Below are 13,418 nucleotides of genomic sequence, written 5' to 3'. Positions count from 1 at the left end.
ACTCACTCTGTAGCCCAGGCTGGCCTCGAACTCAGAAATCCGCCTGCCTCTGCCTCCCGAGTGCTGGGATTAAAGGCGTGCGCCACCACGCCCGGCTAACTTTTTTCTTTTTAATCCAAAATCACCAATTGAATTTTTCTTGTCCTTGTTATTAAAGAACAAGTTTATGTAACTGTCCTTAAGAAATTTTTTGTTTGAGGTTGAAATCAGTAATTCTCTTGGGGAAGTCTTTGTTTCTGTGTGTGTGTGTGGTGTGTGTGTGTGTGTGTGTGTATGGTTTTTGGTTTTTCAAAACAGGGTTTTTCTCTGTGTATCCCCGACTATCCTTGAACTCACTCTGTAGACCAGGCTGGCCTCAAACTCAGAGATCTGCCTGCCTCTGCCTTTCAAGTGCCGGGATTAAAGGCGTGCGCCACCACTGCCCATGGGGAGGGGAAGTCTTCTGATGTGCTTACCTTTGCATTTCAGAGTGCCTCTTCCCTGGTAGCATGCAAGACCAACCAATAGGTTATGGTTTAAAAAATAAAATGTAGTTTGTGCTTTGGCAGCAAGGTTTCACTATACTCCCTCTGGCCTGGAACTTGCTATATAGAGCAGATTGGCATCTGAGTCACAGATGGCCTGCCCTTGCTTCCTGGGTGATGAGAATAAAGCCTGGGCCACTCATTTTGCCTGCCTGCCTTCCTTCCTCTTTCTTTCTTTCTTTCTTTCTTTCTTTCTTTCTTTCTTTCTTTCTTTCTTTCTTTCTTTCCTCCCTCCCTCCCTCCCTCCCTCCTTCCCTCCCTCCCTTAATTTCTTAATTTCTTTTTAAAATGTCTTTATTGTGCATCTATGTGTAAGTAGGTGGGTGTGCACTTGCCGCAGTGCTATTTCTGCCAGGGATAAAACCGAACTCTGGCCTATAGGCTCGGGAACAGGCCTCTTTACTGGTTATGTTAGAGATAAGCCTGTACTGTCTGATACATTGTAATCAGGGACCTGTCAGCTTTAGGACATGTTCAAGTTTTTAGCATTTCAGCCTTTGCATGGTAACTCACTTGATTTTTTATTCTTTCTAATTTAACCACTTCAAGATGATTTACTTTGAACCATATATGGCAGTGCCAAAATACTGCATTAGTTCAAGTTTATCTGCTTTTGAGAATCATGACACCTAATACTACCATATCAGCTTGTATGTTTCTAGAAGTCGTGGTATCATTCTACACCAGGCTTTGTGTGGGAGTCATCAAGAGAAGTCTGACTTAGAGGGGCTGGAGCTCTCAGTGGTAAAGAGCATCGGCTGCTCTTCCAGAGGATGTGGGTTCCGTGCTCAGTTGCAGAGTATCTTGTGTCCTCTCCTGTCTTCCAAGGGCTATCTTCTGTCCTCCAACCTTTGTGCATGTGCCGTGGCTCATGTGTGCCACCTTCCCCAACACATACTACAAATACATGCTTTTATTTAATTTTTTGATATTTTTAAATGTTTGTAATGTAACATCTCTGCACATGGTACACAGACACACATGCACAACACCCATAAACATAAAAATAAATGAATCTTTGTGGTTTTTCGAGACAGGGTTTCTCTGTATAGCCCTGGCTGTCCTGGAACTCACTTTGTAGACGAGGCTGGCCTCGAACTCAGAAATCCGCCTGCCTCTGCCTCCTGAGTGCTGGGATTAAACGCTTACATCACCATGCCTGGCCTTTCTGATACTTAAGATGTCAGCAGGAGAGACTCCATCCCTTTTTTTTCTATAACAAGGGAGAGTATATGAGTTTTGTGAACTCTGAGTGCTTTGTACTAAATTAAATAGCATATCTGGACTGTGTCCACTTGCAAAATGAGATTGTAATTGCATAATATTTGTTATACACTAGAAATTAGTTGGGCTGGTGAGATGGCTCAGTGGGTAAGAGCACCCGACTGCTCTTCCGAAGGTCCAGAGTTCTAATCCCAGCAACCACATGGTGGCTCACAACCATCCGTAACGAGATCTGGCGCCCTCTTCTGGAGTGTCTGAAGACAGCTACAGTGTACTTACATGTAATAAATAAATAAATCTTAAAAAAAAAAAAGAAATTAGTAAGCATTATAAAGTGGTATTCTATACTTGTAATCCCATGGGATGCTGATGTAAGAGGATTCTGAGTTCAAGTGCAGTGAAAATTATTTCTTACTCATTTAAAAAGTGAGCCCTAAAAACAATATAAGGTTGAAGTGTTTTGAAATAGAGTAGATAGTGGTGGGGTGCACTATTGAATGGCAGCACGGGTAAAGGTTCTTGCTGTCCAAGCTGGAGCCTAATGTGCAGTCCCCTGGGGGAAGAAGAGAGTGACTCTGGCCAGTTGTCCTCGAACCTTTGTACATGTGCCATGGCTCATATGTGCCACCTTTCCCAACACATATTACAAATACATTCTTTAGTTTAATTTTTTGATATTTTTAAATGTTTGTAATGTGATACTTTATTGTGTTATTGTGGATTTTGTTTATATTCACCCCCAACCTTGATTCCTCCTAGAGCCTTCCCTGCCTTTCTTCCTCCTTCCCTTCTTTCCTCTCTATACCCAGTCCAGTTTGGGTTAGCTGACTACTACTGGGCATGGGACCTGCCCTGAAGTGAGGTGTCACACCACTCAAGGTGGCAATTTAATTTAAATTAATTTTTTAAAAAGATTTATTTATTTATTATATGTAAGTACACTGTAGCTATCTTCAGACACTCCAGAAGAGGGAGTCAGATCTCGTTACGGATGGTTGTGAGCCACATGTGGTTGCTGGGATTTGAACTCCGGACCTTCAGAAGAGCAGTCGGGTGCTCTTACCCACTGAGCCATCTCACCAGCCCCTTAAATTAAATTTTAATTTAAAATTAAGGAAGATATTTCACTATAGTTGAGTAGATGAATGTAAGTTCAAGTAACTTGCCTTCCACTTTGCACTCTAGTGATGAGAAAGTACTTAGAATTTTGAGCTAGAGTCTGTGACTTCTGCCGAGCTGAGGCAATGCCTGCAATGAGGTTAGTGTTCTGGACTGAAATGCAGTGCTCACCCGGCGGTGGTGGCGCTCGCCTTTCCTCCCAGCACTTTAGAGGCAGAGGCAGGCGGATTTCTGAGTTCAAGGCCAGCCTGGTCTACAAAGTGAGTTCCAGGACAGCCAGGGCTACACAGAGAAACCCTGTCTTGAAAAACCAAAAAAGAGAAAAAGAAATGTAGTGCTCATGTTACTTAGGCACTAGGTGAAAACTGGAAAATAGCATTTGAGGCGATAAATTACTTATTTGCACTTTTCTGCTTTATTCCTAGGATTATGATCTTTTGGGTGAAAAAATAATGTCCTGTGGTATGGACCACTCTCTTAAACTGTGGAGAATCAACTCAAAGAGGATGATGAATGCAATTAAGGAGTCTTATGATTATAACCCAAACAAAACTAACAGGTGACAGTTAGGCTCTGTGTGCTGAGTAGATGTCCTTTTCTTCCCTCAGTGCTGTGAACCCGTGTCTGCTGCTGCATGAGTGGCCCTTCTTCTAATAGCCTATAATCTCAGGTATCATGTAGCCGCTATCAGGGCTTACAAATAAATGGAAACCTTTATTTATTTAAAGTATTTTTTCAGTCTTTGAATTGTCTTCATCTAATTTATTGGCACATTTCAGTTACTTTGATTTATGTATACATGTTCTTAACTCATTATGTTAGAAGTATAAAAGTTAAATCACCTGACCTACTGTGGAATAGAGAAGGGAAAAGACATAATAGTAAATCCTAATGCAATATAGTAAACTATAATCTCAAACTGGTCTCTAGCTATAGAAAAGTTCCTGTTAATAAAATATTGTCCTGCTAGGAATGGTGGTGAGCACCTTTAATCCCAGCACTGAGGAGGCAGAGACAAGAGCATTTCTGTCATTTGGAAAATTGCATGCCACTCTGGTCTACAGAGCAAGTTTCAGGCCACTTAGGCCTACTACCTACGTAGTGAGACCCCCTAGATAGATAGATAGATAGCTGGATAGATAGATAGATAGATAGATAGATAGATAGATAGATAGATAGATAGATAGATGTATGTATGTTTCTTGTAAATGCTGCTTCCTTCATGAAATAGAACCTTCAGGTTGTGGAGTTGTTCTACAATGCCATGGTGAAGCAAGCGTCTGCATCACTGAGATGCTTCCCCTGCTTCTCTTGTGAAGCGCTGCTCCAGGTCTTAGTGTAACTGCCTCTTAGTACTCACTTGGTTGTCAGAGATACTTTCACTATAAACATGTGTACACGTGTTATACGTTCACTATAAGCATTATATNGTTTTCTCATTAGTATAGAAACATAGTAATGACCTGTCTTCTGTAACTGATCTTGACATTAAAAGAAATAATATATATATATATAAATATGTTAACTTTGCATTTTTATTTTAGCAAAGAGTTTATTTTCAGGTTTCCAAATAAGTTTATTAATCGGCCGGTTTTACTTTTGCAAGCTTTAGTGAACATTGGAGTGCATTTATCATACTTTACTGACTTCTAAGAATTAGTGCAACTTTTCGTTTCAATCTTTCAACATCAGGTGCAATGGTAAATTTATGTTTTAAAAGAGTTTTTAGATCTCTGAAATAAATATAAATTACATCTCACAGAGTTGCCCTGGTCTTTTTGAAAGGGCTTTAACTAGTAATATAATATGCATTTGACTAAAAAGCAACTGAGATTGTAACAGTTATGAATTCATGTCAGCATGACTTGGTGAGATGGATAAGAGCACTTGCTGTAAAGGCAGAAAGACCTGAGTTCAGGTCCCCAGCACCCATGTAAAAGCCTGGTGTGGTTTTGACTTGCCTGTAAACCCAGGGTTGGGGAATAGAGCTTGCTAGCTGGGCAGTCTAAGAACCCACTGGTTCAGTGAAAGACCTTAGTTCAGAAACAAGGTGGAGATGGAGATAGGAAGATGCCAGCCAGAGGTTTTCCTTTAATCTTTGCAGGCACATTCATGGACACATGTGTACATATGGTTTTGTTGTTTTGTTTTGTTTTTGGCATTGATAACATCTTACCAGGAGATCCTAAAGTTTGAATTGGAGAGAGTTTGAGCTTAACCTGTTTTATATATATGAGGAGGAAAGAAAACATGATTGCCTCGGCCCATAGTCCACATCCAATCACAGTTCGATAATTAACATAAAGTAAATCGCAGGGATGGGGTGTGGCTCTAGTTAAACAGTCCAGCAAGGGTGATGTTGTTGTGGCCCTCTAAACAAAGTCAGACAGACATCATACAATCACCTGGGAGATTAGAATTTACCACCTCCAGAGTATTCTTGTTTATTTTCTCCCAAATACATTTTAGCAAAGGAGGAGGTCGAGGACAGCTTTGTGGCGTCACTTCTTTCTTTACATGGGTTCCTGACAGACACTGAGCTCAGGTCAGGCTTAGGAGGCAAGTGCTTTTACCGTCTCACCTACCCCAAACTTTAAATCCTGAGTTTAAAAAGGACAGTAGAACATTATAATGGAAAACCGATAGTGAAAGAAAATAAAACTGAAAAATGGATACATTAGCTCTAAAGAGCAGGTTGACAGAGAAGTCAGTGGTCGGATTTTATGTTGTGGGTTTAAAGTTGAACTGGAAGATGAGCTCGGTAGGCAGAGTGCCTGCCTGATTTGTGTAAAGCCCTGGGCTTGTTCCTGACTCAGCACTACAGAGCTTATAAATCCCAAACTGAAAAGCAGTATGACCCTACTACACTTCTTTTCTTTTAACTTTTACATTTCCATTCTTCCTTCAGGCCATTTATTTCCCAGAAAATCCACTTTCCTGACTTTTCTACCAGAGACATACATAGGAATTATGTTGATTGTGTGCGATGGTTAGGCGATTTGATACTTTCCAAGGTATGGAACACTAGAGTTAAGCTGTACTTGCATTTTGTGTGTGTGTGTGTGTGTGTGTGTGTGTGTGTGTGTGTGTGTGTACACTCTGCAGGAAACAGTTACTTATGAAATTTATTAAAATCAATAGTAGATAATAAACTTTTAAAGTATTATTTTGGTAGATTTGCTGAAATATTTAAGGAAAAAGAAGTTTGCTAGGTGCTCTGTACACTCTAGTGAGAAAAGAAGCAAGCTGGGAACCAGAGATGTTGAAAATAAAAATTAAAACCAATAGGAATGTTTTTTTGTTTCTTCAGTAAATCCTTATTTGCAAGAACAGGTGGCTGGAGTTGGTTGGCTTACAGGCTGCAGTTTGCTCTACCTTGTTAGTGGATATAGATACACAGCCCTCTGTCTCCGTGGATTCCACATCTTCTAATTCAATCTATGATCAGAAGTATTTGAACAAAAGAATTGCATCTGTACTGAACTTGTACAATGATCTTCTCTTGTCATTGACTAAACATAGTACAGCTATAATACACACATGTGTTGCATTGGGTTTCATGAATGTAGCATGACTAAAGGTATGTGGGAGGATGTGCACATACGAAACTGTTTCAGGAAAGTACTTGATCCTGTAGCCTTTGGTATCTGCGGCCAGTTCTTGTGTCTTGCTTTGTTTAGTTTGTTTTTTTCCAAGTAATCATCTTGAGGGGTGATTGGTGATGTTAATGGAACATGTAGGCTTGTCAGAGTGGGAGAGTCTGCCTGGCTTCTTGATGTGAATGTCAAGGTGTCTTACATTTTCTTAGGCAGAACTTAGTTTGATTTTTTTTTTTTTTTGTCCCCTTTTTTATTTCCTTTCGGATTTAAACTTACTGTTGTTGGTTTCATTTTCCCCTCCTTAAACTCTTCATCTTGGGATAGGCTACAGGAAGTTTTAAAGGTAGTTCAGAGAGGTACAGTGTGGCATCACCTACTTTCTCTCAGTAGGCATGCTACTATCATCATAATCATTATTAGATTTTTGTATTTTATGTTTATGAGTGTTTTGCACACATAGATGTCTGTGTACCATTTATGTGTCTCTGGTGCCCTCAGAGGCCAGAAGAGGGCATTGGATCGCCTGGAACTGGAGTTAAAAATCAGTAGTTACACTGTCATGCTCTCAAAATCCAGACAATGAACATCGGTATGCTTTGTGTTTAGTGCCTTGTCGTTTTGTAACGTCACATGAATTTTGTAATTTTGAGAATGTTGCATACAGTTGGGGGCCCTTAAGATTATTTATTTTCCTCAATAGGACTCGCTGGAGAGCCATCTAAGTTGTTGCCTATAAAGTAGTTCTTATTTTCCATTGCTAAGTAATAGTCCTTGGTAGTGCTGTATTTTGAGGTTGTCTAGTGAAGCCTCCCAACCCTGGGGATTAAAGGTGTATGCCACCATTCTCAACCTTCGTCACGGGTAGTTTAATACCATATTATTGGCTGTGTTTGTTGTTTCCAGTTTGGAACTACAGCACACTCTCAGATAAACAGTTTGTGTGTGTGTAGACACACATACATGCATACACATATATGTATATATATCTTATGTAGGTTGACTTTTTGTATCTCTGGGATAGATGTTTAGAGTAGTTGTTGAATAATGGTTGACTTTTTAAGAATCTATCAAACTATTTTCCAGAGTGCCATTTTACACTCTCATCAGCAATATATACACAGTCCAGTCTCTGTATCATTGGTATCATTTAATACTACCATTATTTTTAGTTGTTCCAATAGATGTGTAGTAAAACTTTATCCTGGCCTTGATTTACACTCACTGCTAGTAATGCTGCTGAACAAGTGCTTATTTACCATCTGTCTTAGGGTTCTCGAGAGAACGAATGAATGTCTATATGTGATTTATTAGAATTGTTAGCCCAACACTGGCTGCCTAGGAATGAAAGGTCCAAGAATCCAGTAGTTGTTTAGTACACAAGACTAGATACCTCCGCTGATTTTAAGTACACAACACAATTTCAAAGAATGCCAGTGAAGGAATGAACTTGTTTGCTATCAAGAGCAAGCAGGCAAAGAGTGCATCCTACTTTGTCCTTTCTGTGGGCTGCTACCAGAGGGTATCATCCAGACTAAAGATGGATCTTCCCACCTCAAAGATTCTAACTAGAAGTGGCTCTTTCTTCTTCAAATGATTTGAGAGAGAGAAAAAATCCCTCACAGGTGTGGCAAGCCATTTGGGATTTAGTTAATTCTAGATAGTCCAGTTGACAGTCAAGTATAGCCATCACACCATCCATATCCTTTTAGGGGATATTTCTTTGAATATTTAGCTGGTTTTCTAATGGATTAGGTTTTTGGTTTACTTTTAATTGTTGAATTCTGAGTGTTCTTTATATATTCTAAGTATGCATCTCTGTCAGAAGCATGGAAATATTTTCTTCCAGCTAGTGGCTAATCTTTCCATGTTCACATTAGGGCCTTTGGCTACGAAAGTGGCCTTTTTAAAAATAAGGGGGGGGGGGTGTTGTGTGTGTGTTGTTGTTGTTGTTATAGTGCAAGTGGAACTTAGAGGGCAGTTTTGGGGAATCATTTCTCACATTGTAAGGATATCTCTCTTCTTCTTTCCCTCCCTCCCTCCTTTCTTCCCTTCCTCCCTTTTGGTTTTAGAGACAAAGTTTCTTTGTGTTGTTGTAGAACTCACTATGTAGACCAGGCTGGCCTTGGATGACTCTACTGCTTTCTGCATCCTGAGGCCTAGGGTTCAAGAAACTTATGGGATAGTCAGTCAAACTTAGCAAATCCTCTTAGCACAGTCCCCTGAGTGCTGGGATATATGAGTCACCAAACCCAGCTCATTTTTGTAATCTTTTTCTGACCTGTTTTACCTTGGTTTGGGTGTTAAGTGACTGAGACTGAATCTAAGCAAGTGCTCTGCCACCAAGCTACAGCCCCAACCCTTTATGTGGACCATACCTTTTTAAACCCTCTCTGCCAGTTTATAGTTATATTGTTAGCTACCCAAAAAACTGTACAATAAATCTATTTTATTTTCTTTATCCTATCTGTCTCTTTAAGTTTGCCCCTGTACTTCCTATAGGTTATTTGAACTTTTATTTTGTTCATTTTGTTTTGGGCTATTTCCTCCTCCTCCTTCTCCCTCCTCTTCCTTCTCTCTTCCTCCTCTACCTCCCCCCTCTTCCTCCTCTTCTTTCTCCTTTTCTTCCTCCTCTTCTTCCTCTCCTCTTCCTCTTATAATTCTTTTTGTTGAAACAGGGTGTCTCACCATCTGCCCAAGCCAGCCTTAAACTTGCTCTACCCCATGCTAACTTCAGACTTCTCCTCAGTCTCCCAAGTACAGAAATTATGTAATTCTTAATTTAAGAATCACCTCTTTATGCATAGCTTATTTGGCTTACTTTTTAGTAATGTGTATGTGTGTCTGTGTATGCAGGTGCTTGTGTGCTGCTGCACTGTGTGGAAGTCAGAGGATAGCTTCGAGGATCTTTCCTCCTTTGCATAGAATCTGGGCATTGCACTCCGCTTGCAAGGCTTGTGCATTGAGGACTTTTACCTGTGGTGCCATCTTGCTGGCCCATGTGTAGCACTGATAGGCATATTTCTTTGTGTAGCAGCTTTAGGGGTTGCTTTGCTTTAGATGTCATATTTCGAATATGGAACCTTTCATACTACAATATGTTGGCATATTGGTAATCAGAGGAAGTATTCCCTTGTCATTGCTTTGTCCCCAGTTTATGATCTAATTGTATTAAGTATTTAATTTACATTTGAGAACCATATTGGGTTGTGTAATTTTTGCAGTGAAACAAATTTGGAAAGTGAACATGGAACTTACTCTTTTTGCTTTTTTGTTTTTTCCTTCCTAATTTCGGGGTGCCATCCTAAGCCATGAAACTTCCTGAAGTCATTCATTAGAGGTCTACTAGTGACAGATTCTCTTATTTTTTCTTAGTTTTTCTCTCTACTCTAGAATATATTCATTAAATACATATTTCTGGCTTTACAGTGCCACCCCTCTCCCCATACTTGAAAGTATTTGCCCTTTCTCTGGCCTGCATAGCTTCTAATGTGTAATATTTTGTCATTAACCTCCCAACCCCAAACTTATTTGTAGTTCATTGATCTGGAATCTGTGGTAGAATTATATATTAGAGAAATATTTTGTCTCATACTTTGAACTATAACACTAATGACACTGTTTTCTTCCCTCGTTTTGAGACACTAATCCTCATTATTAATATATTAGATATTTTTGGCACACACACAGTGCTGGTCTTATTTACTCCCTACTCTAACACTGAGATTTTTGTCACAGATTTTGTCAGTTGGCCCTGAGATGGCTGTCTTCCTCCTCTATTTGTTTCTTGTTTGTTGGATGATATTCTATTGGGTTGTCTTGATTGGGGATTCTCCTTTGCTCGTTGAGCCGGTCAGTTAAGCTTTCATTGTGTTTACTGCATTAGTTACTTGGTGCTGAGACAGAATGCCCAGTAAGGCAATTTAAGAGTTAATTTGGCTCCAATTTGATGGACAGTCTCATGGCATGGAAGTCGTGGCAGAAAGGAGTGTGAGGCAGCTAGTGCATGCATCCTTGTTGAGAAACAGAGCAGTGAATTCTGCTGCCCGTTCACTTCTTAAGTCCCACGACGTAAGTTGGTAGTCTAGATTAGGTATCAGAGTTATATTTTTACTGGGGCCTGAATGTTTCGGTATTACTAGACTCTGGAAACTTCCTTTTTGTCATTCACCCAGTCATTTGTTTGCTTGTTAGTTTGTCATTTGTCATTTGATGCCTATCAATCCCAGGGCCTCACACCTGCTAGACAAGCACTCTTCCACTAAGCTGGCCCTCGGATCTTGGGATCCTCTCGTGTTAGCAGGCTTTCTTTATTATCTACTTAGTTGTGGAAGGGAGCAATTCAGGACTGCCTTGCAGTTTGCCAGGTGAAGGTAGTAATTCAGACTTTTCACTGGGCCTCAGCTGATCCCACCTTAAAGGAGGCGGGCGCTGCCTTATCAGCTGCTTTACTTAGTGACCTCTACTGGCGCTGGGGATAGTGTTAGACCCTGTCCCCACTTGAGCATCTTGAGCCACTTTATAGCCTATGGTCCTTTCAGTGAACTAAAATCAATTTTCTATGATGTTATCTAAGCATCTACTAAATGGTGCCCACACTGTGTATAGAGCCTCAGTAGTTAACAAGGTATAGGTAGTCACTCCTGATTAAGTGTGGATTGGGAAACTGAGGAACTATGAACCAATGGCCAGATTTTAAAAGCCTTCTAATTTTCTGTAGCATTCCTCAGGTCTCTGTATGTGAGCGTATCCAAAGCTGAACTTAATTTGTTCTGGAGGAGAAGCAGGATTCTTGCTGAATTGCTTAATTAATGCTAGTCAGATTTCTTGTCCTCAGGTGTAAACCTTGACTTGTAAAACAGTTTATAGTCTTGGAAAGTAGGTTCTCTGAGCTATTCTAAAATGGTAACAGTTTTATTTTTCCTTCTTGAAATGCAGTTCTAATTATGTGTCTCTTATTTCTCTTTTAGTCTTGTGAAAATGCCATTGTATGCTGGAAACCTGGCAAAATGGAGGATGATATAGATAAAATTAAACCTAGTGAGTCTAATGTGACTATTCTTGGGCGCTTTGATTACAGCCAGTGTGACATTTGGTACATGAGGTTTTCTATGGATTTCTGGCAAAAGGTAGCACATAATTTTACATTTGGAATTGTCTTCTGAAACACTGTAATTCTAGCCTTTCCTGCCCTGTCTCCTCCTCATCCTCTCACCTTGGTTGTACAGATGCTGTGACTTGCTTTGGCTACCTACCTGGGCACTACACATTATCTGCAGAAGGGGCAGTTAGGTGTCAGCAGTGTCACTTCCTAATACCTGTTCCTAAGATACAATGTTTTAATGTGTTTATCGTACACAGCTCTTTTTTTTTTTTTTTTAAGAAAAACTTAGAGGAAAATCAGCATGGAAGGTAAAATAACTATACCTAAAGTGTTAAAGGAGTCTGCCGCTGCAGTTTTGTCAGATTAACTGAGCATTTCTCTAACAGAGCTTTGGAAGAGTATCTCACTCTTTCTGTAACTCTGTGAAGTAGAGGAAAAGTACAACACTCGTAGTAAAACCCATGAAATGTCTTAGAGCCTTATTTTTTCAAAATACGGGGAAATATTAATTCTTACTTTTTCTTATAAACCAGTAGCATAGATACAAAACTTAGTCAGCTGGGCCATCAAGGCTGGAGCTTAGGCTTCTAATCAAGGAAGCGTTTCCTGGAATACCTTAGAGCCTGGTGCTGTGTTAATTTCATGTTTCCAATTCTATTTACACAGATGCTTGCACTGGGCAATCAGGTTGGCAAACTGTATGTTTGGGATTTAGAAGTAGAAGATCCTCATAAAGCCAAGTAAGTATAGACATTTCTAGACTGGTCTAAATTGTAGCTTTCTTATGCCATCCTTAAATCATTAATTTTTGTGGTGCTGAGGGTCAAACTCAGGGCCTTCCTTATACCTTCTCGGCAAGTGCGTTACCACTGAGCTGCATCATAGCCTAATTTCAATTAACTTATTTATACTGTGGTGACAGAAACATATACCAAATGTGATGAAATTTGAGAATGAATCCTTGGTGGGGGCGGGTGTTTGAGACAGGGTTTCTCTGTGTAGCCCTGGCTGTCCTGGAACTCTGTAACCTCAGAAATCCGCCTGCCTCTCTCTGCCTCCTGAGTGCTGGGACTAAAGTTGTGCGCCACCGCTGCCTGGCTGGGAATGGGTTCTTAATGAAGATAGGCTGGTCTATACTACACTTCTTCTTCTTCGTTCTTTAAGGTAAATGCTGTTCTGTTTGCTGTTTAACTCTTACCATGTTTCCCCTAGATGCACAACACTGACCCATCATAAATGTGGCGCGGCTATTCGACAAACCAGTTTCAGTAGGGATAGCAGCATCCTCATAGCTGTCTGTGATGATGCCAGCATTTGGCGTTGGGATCGACTTCGATAAACTATTTTTTCCTAGTAACGATTAGAGTCTGTTGTCTGTAAAATAGAAGTAATGTATCTTGCTAGTAAGGGCGCATAGAGCATTTAGACTTGTTTCTTCAGCGTTCCATCAGGCTGAGCTGAATGTAGTGATGTTCACATTGTTTACATTCTTTGTACTGTCTTCCTGCTCAGACTTTACTGCTTTTAATAAAAATTTATTTTTGTAAAGCTGTGTTATTTTTATTGTGATGGAAACAAACTGGAAGAAATAAAGTTATACCATATCTTTTTGTAATGTTTACTTTAACTCTAGAAAGCTATTTACTATGAAGTCTTTAAGTGTAAATTGTATACCTAAACTAAACTTAAACCGTGGCTCTGCCACCATGCAGCGTTGGATGCTGTCTTAGTTACTGTTCTTGGTCATGTTCTGGGAAGGGATGTGACCAAGGCAATTCTTGTAAAAGAGCAGCATCAAAGCCCACCCCCATGACACACTTCCTCCAGCAAGGCCACACCTCCCAATCCTTT

At 40.1% G+C, this 13,418-nt stretch overlaps 1 protein-coding gene across 2 annotated transcripts in view; it reads left to right on the top strand.

Annotated features, from left to right (window-relative positions):
• The window catches only part of Eed (embryonic ectoderm development), a 26,941-nt gene extending 13,770 nt beyond the window's left edge, over positions 1–13,171 (top strand). Inside the window, exons 8-12 of one of the 2 annotated variants that reach the window (XM_021166752.2) lie at positions 3,293–3,426; positions 5,776–5,881; positions 11,434–11,592; positions 12,234–12,307; positions 12,780–13,171. In XM_021166752.2, coding sequence (XP_021022411.1) covers positions 3,293–3,426; positions 5,776–5,881; positions 11,434–11,592; positions 12,234–12,307; positions 12,780–12,906 — 600 coding nt within the window. In that variant the 3' untranslated portion in view covers positions 12,907–13,171. The remainder of the gene's footprint in view (positions 1–3,292; positions 3,427–5,775; positions 5,882–11,433; positions 11,593–12,233; positions 12,308–12,779) is intronic. The other variant, XM_021166754.2, reaches the window with a different exon arrangement.
• Positions 13,172–13,418: the final 247 nt, after the last annotated feature.

This window comes from Mus caroli, chromosome 7, assembly GCF_900094665.2.
Source record: "Mus caroli chromosome 7, CAROLI_EIJ_v1.1, whole genome shotgun sequence".
Classification (NCBI taxonomy): Eukaryota; Metazoa; Chordata; class Mammalia; order Rodentia; family Muridae; genus Mus; species Mus caroli.
The sequence above is the reverse complement of the archived record's forward strand: the minus strand, read 5'-3'. Positions and strand labels throughout refer to the sequence as shown.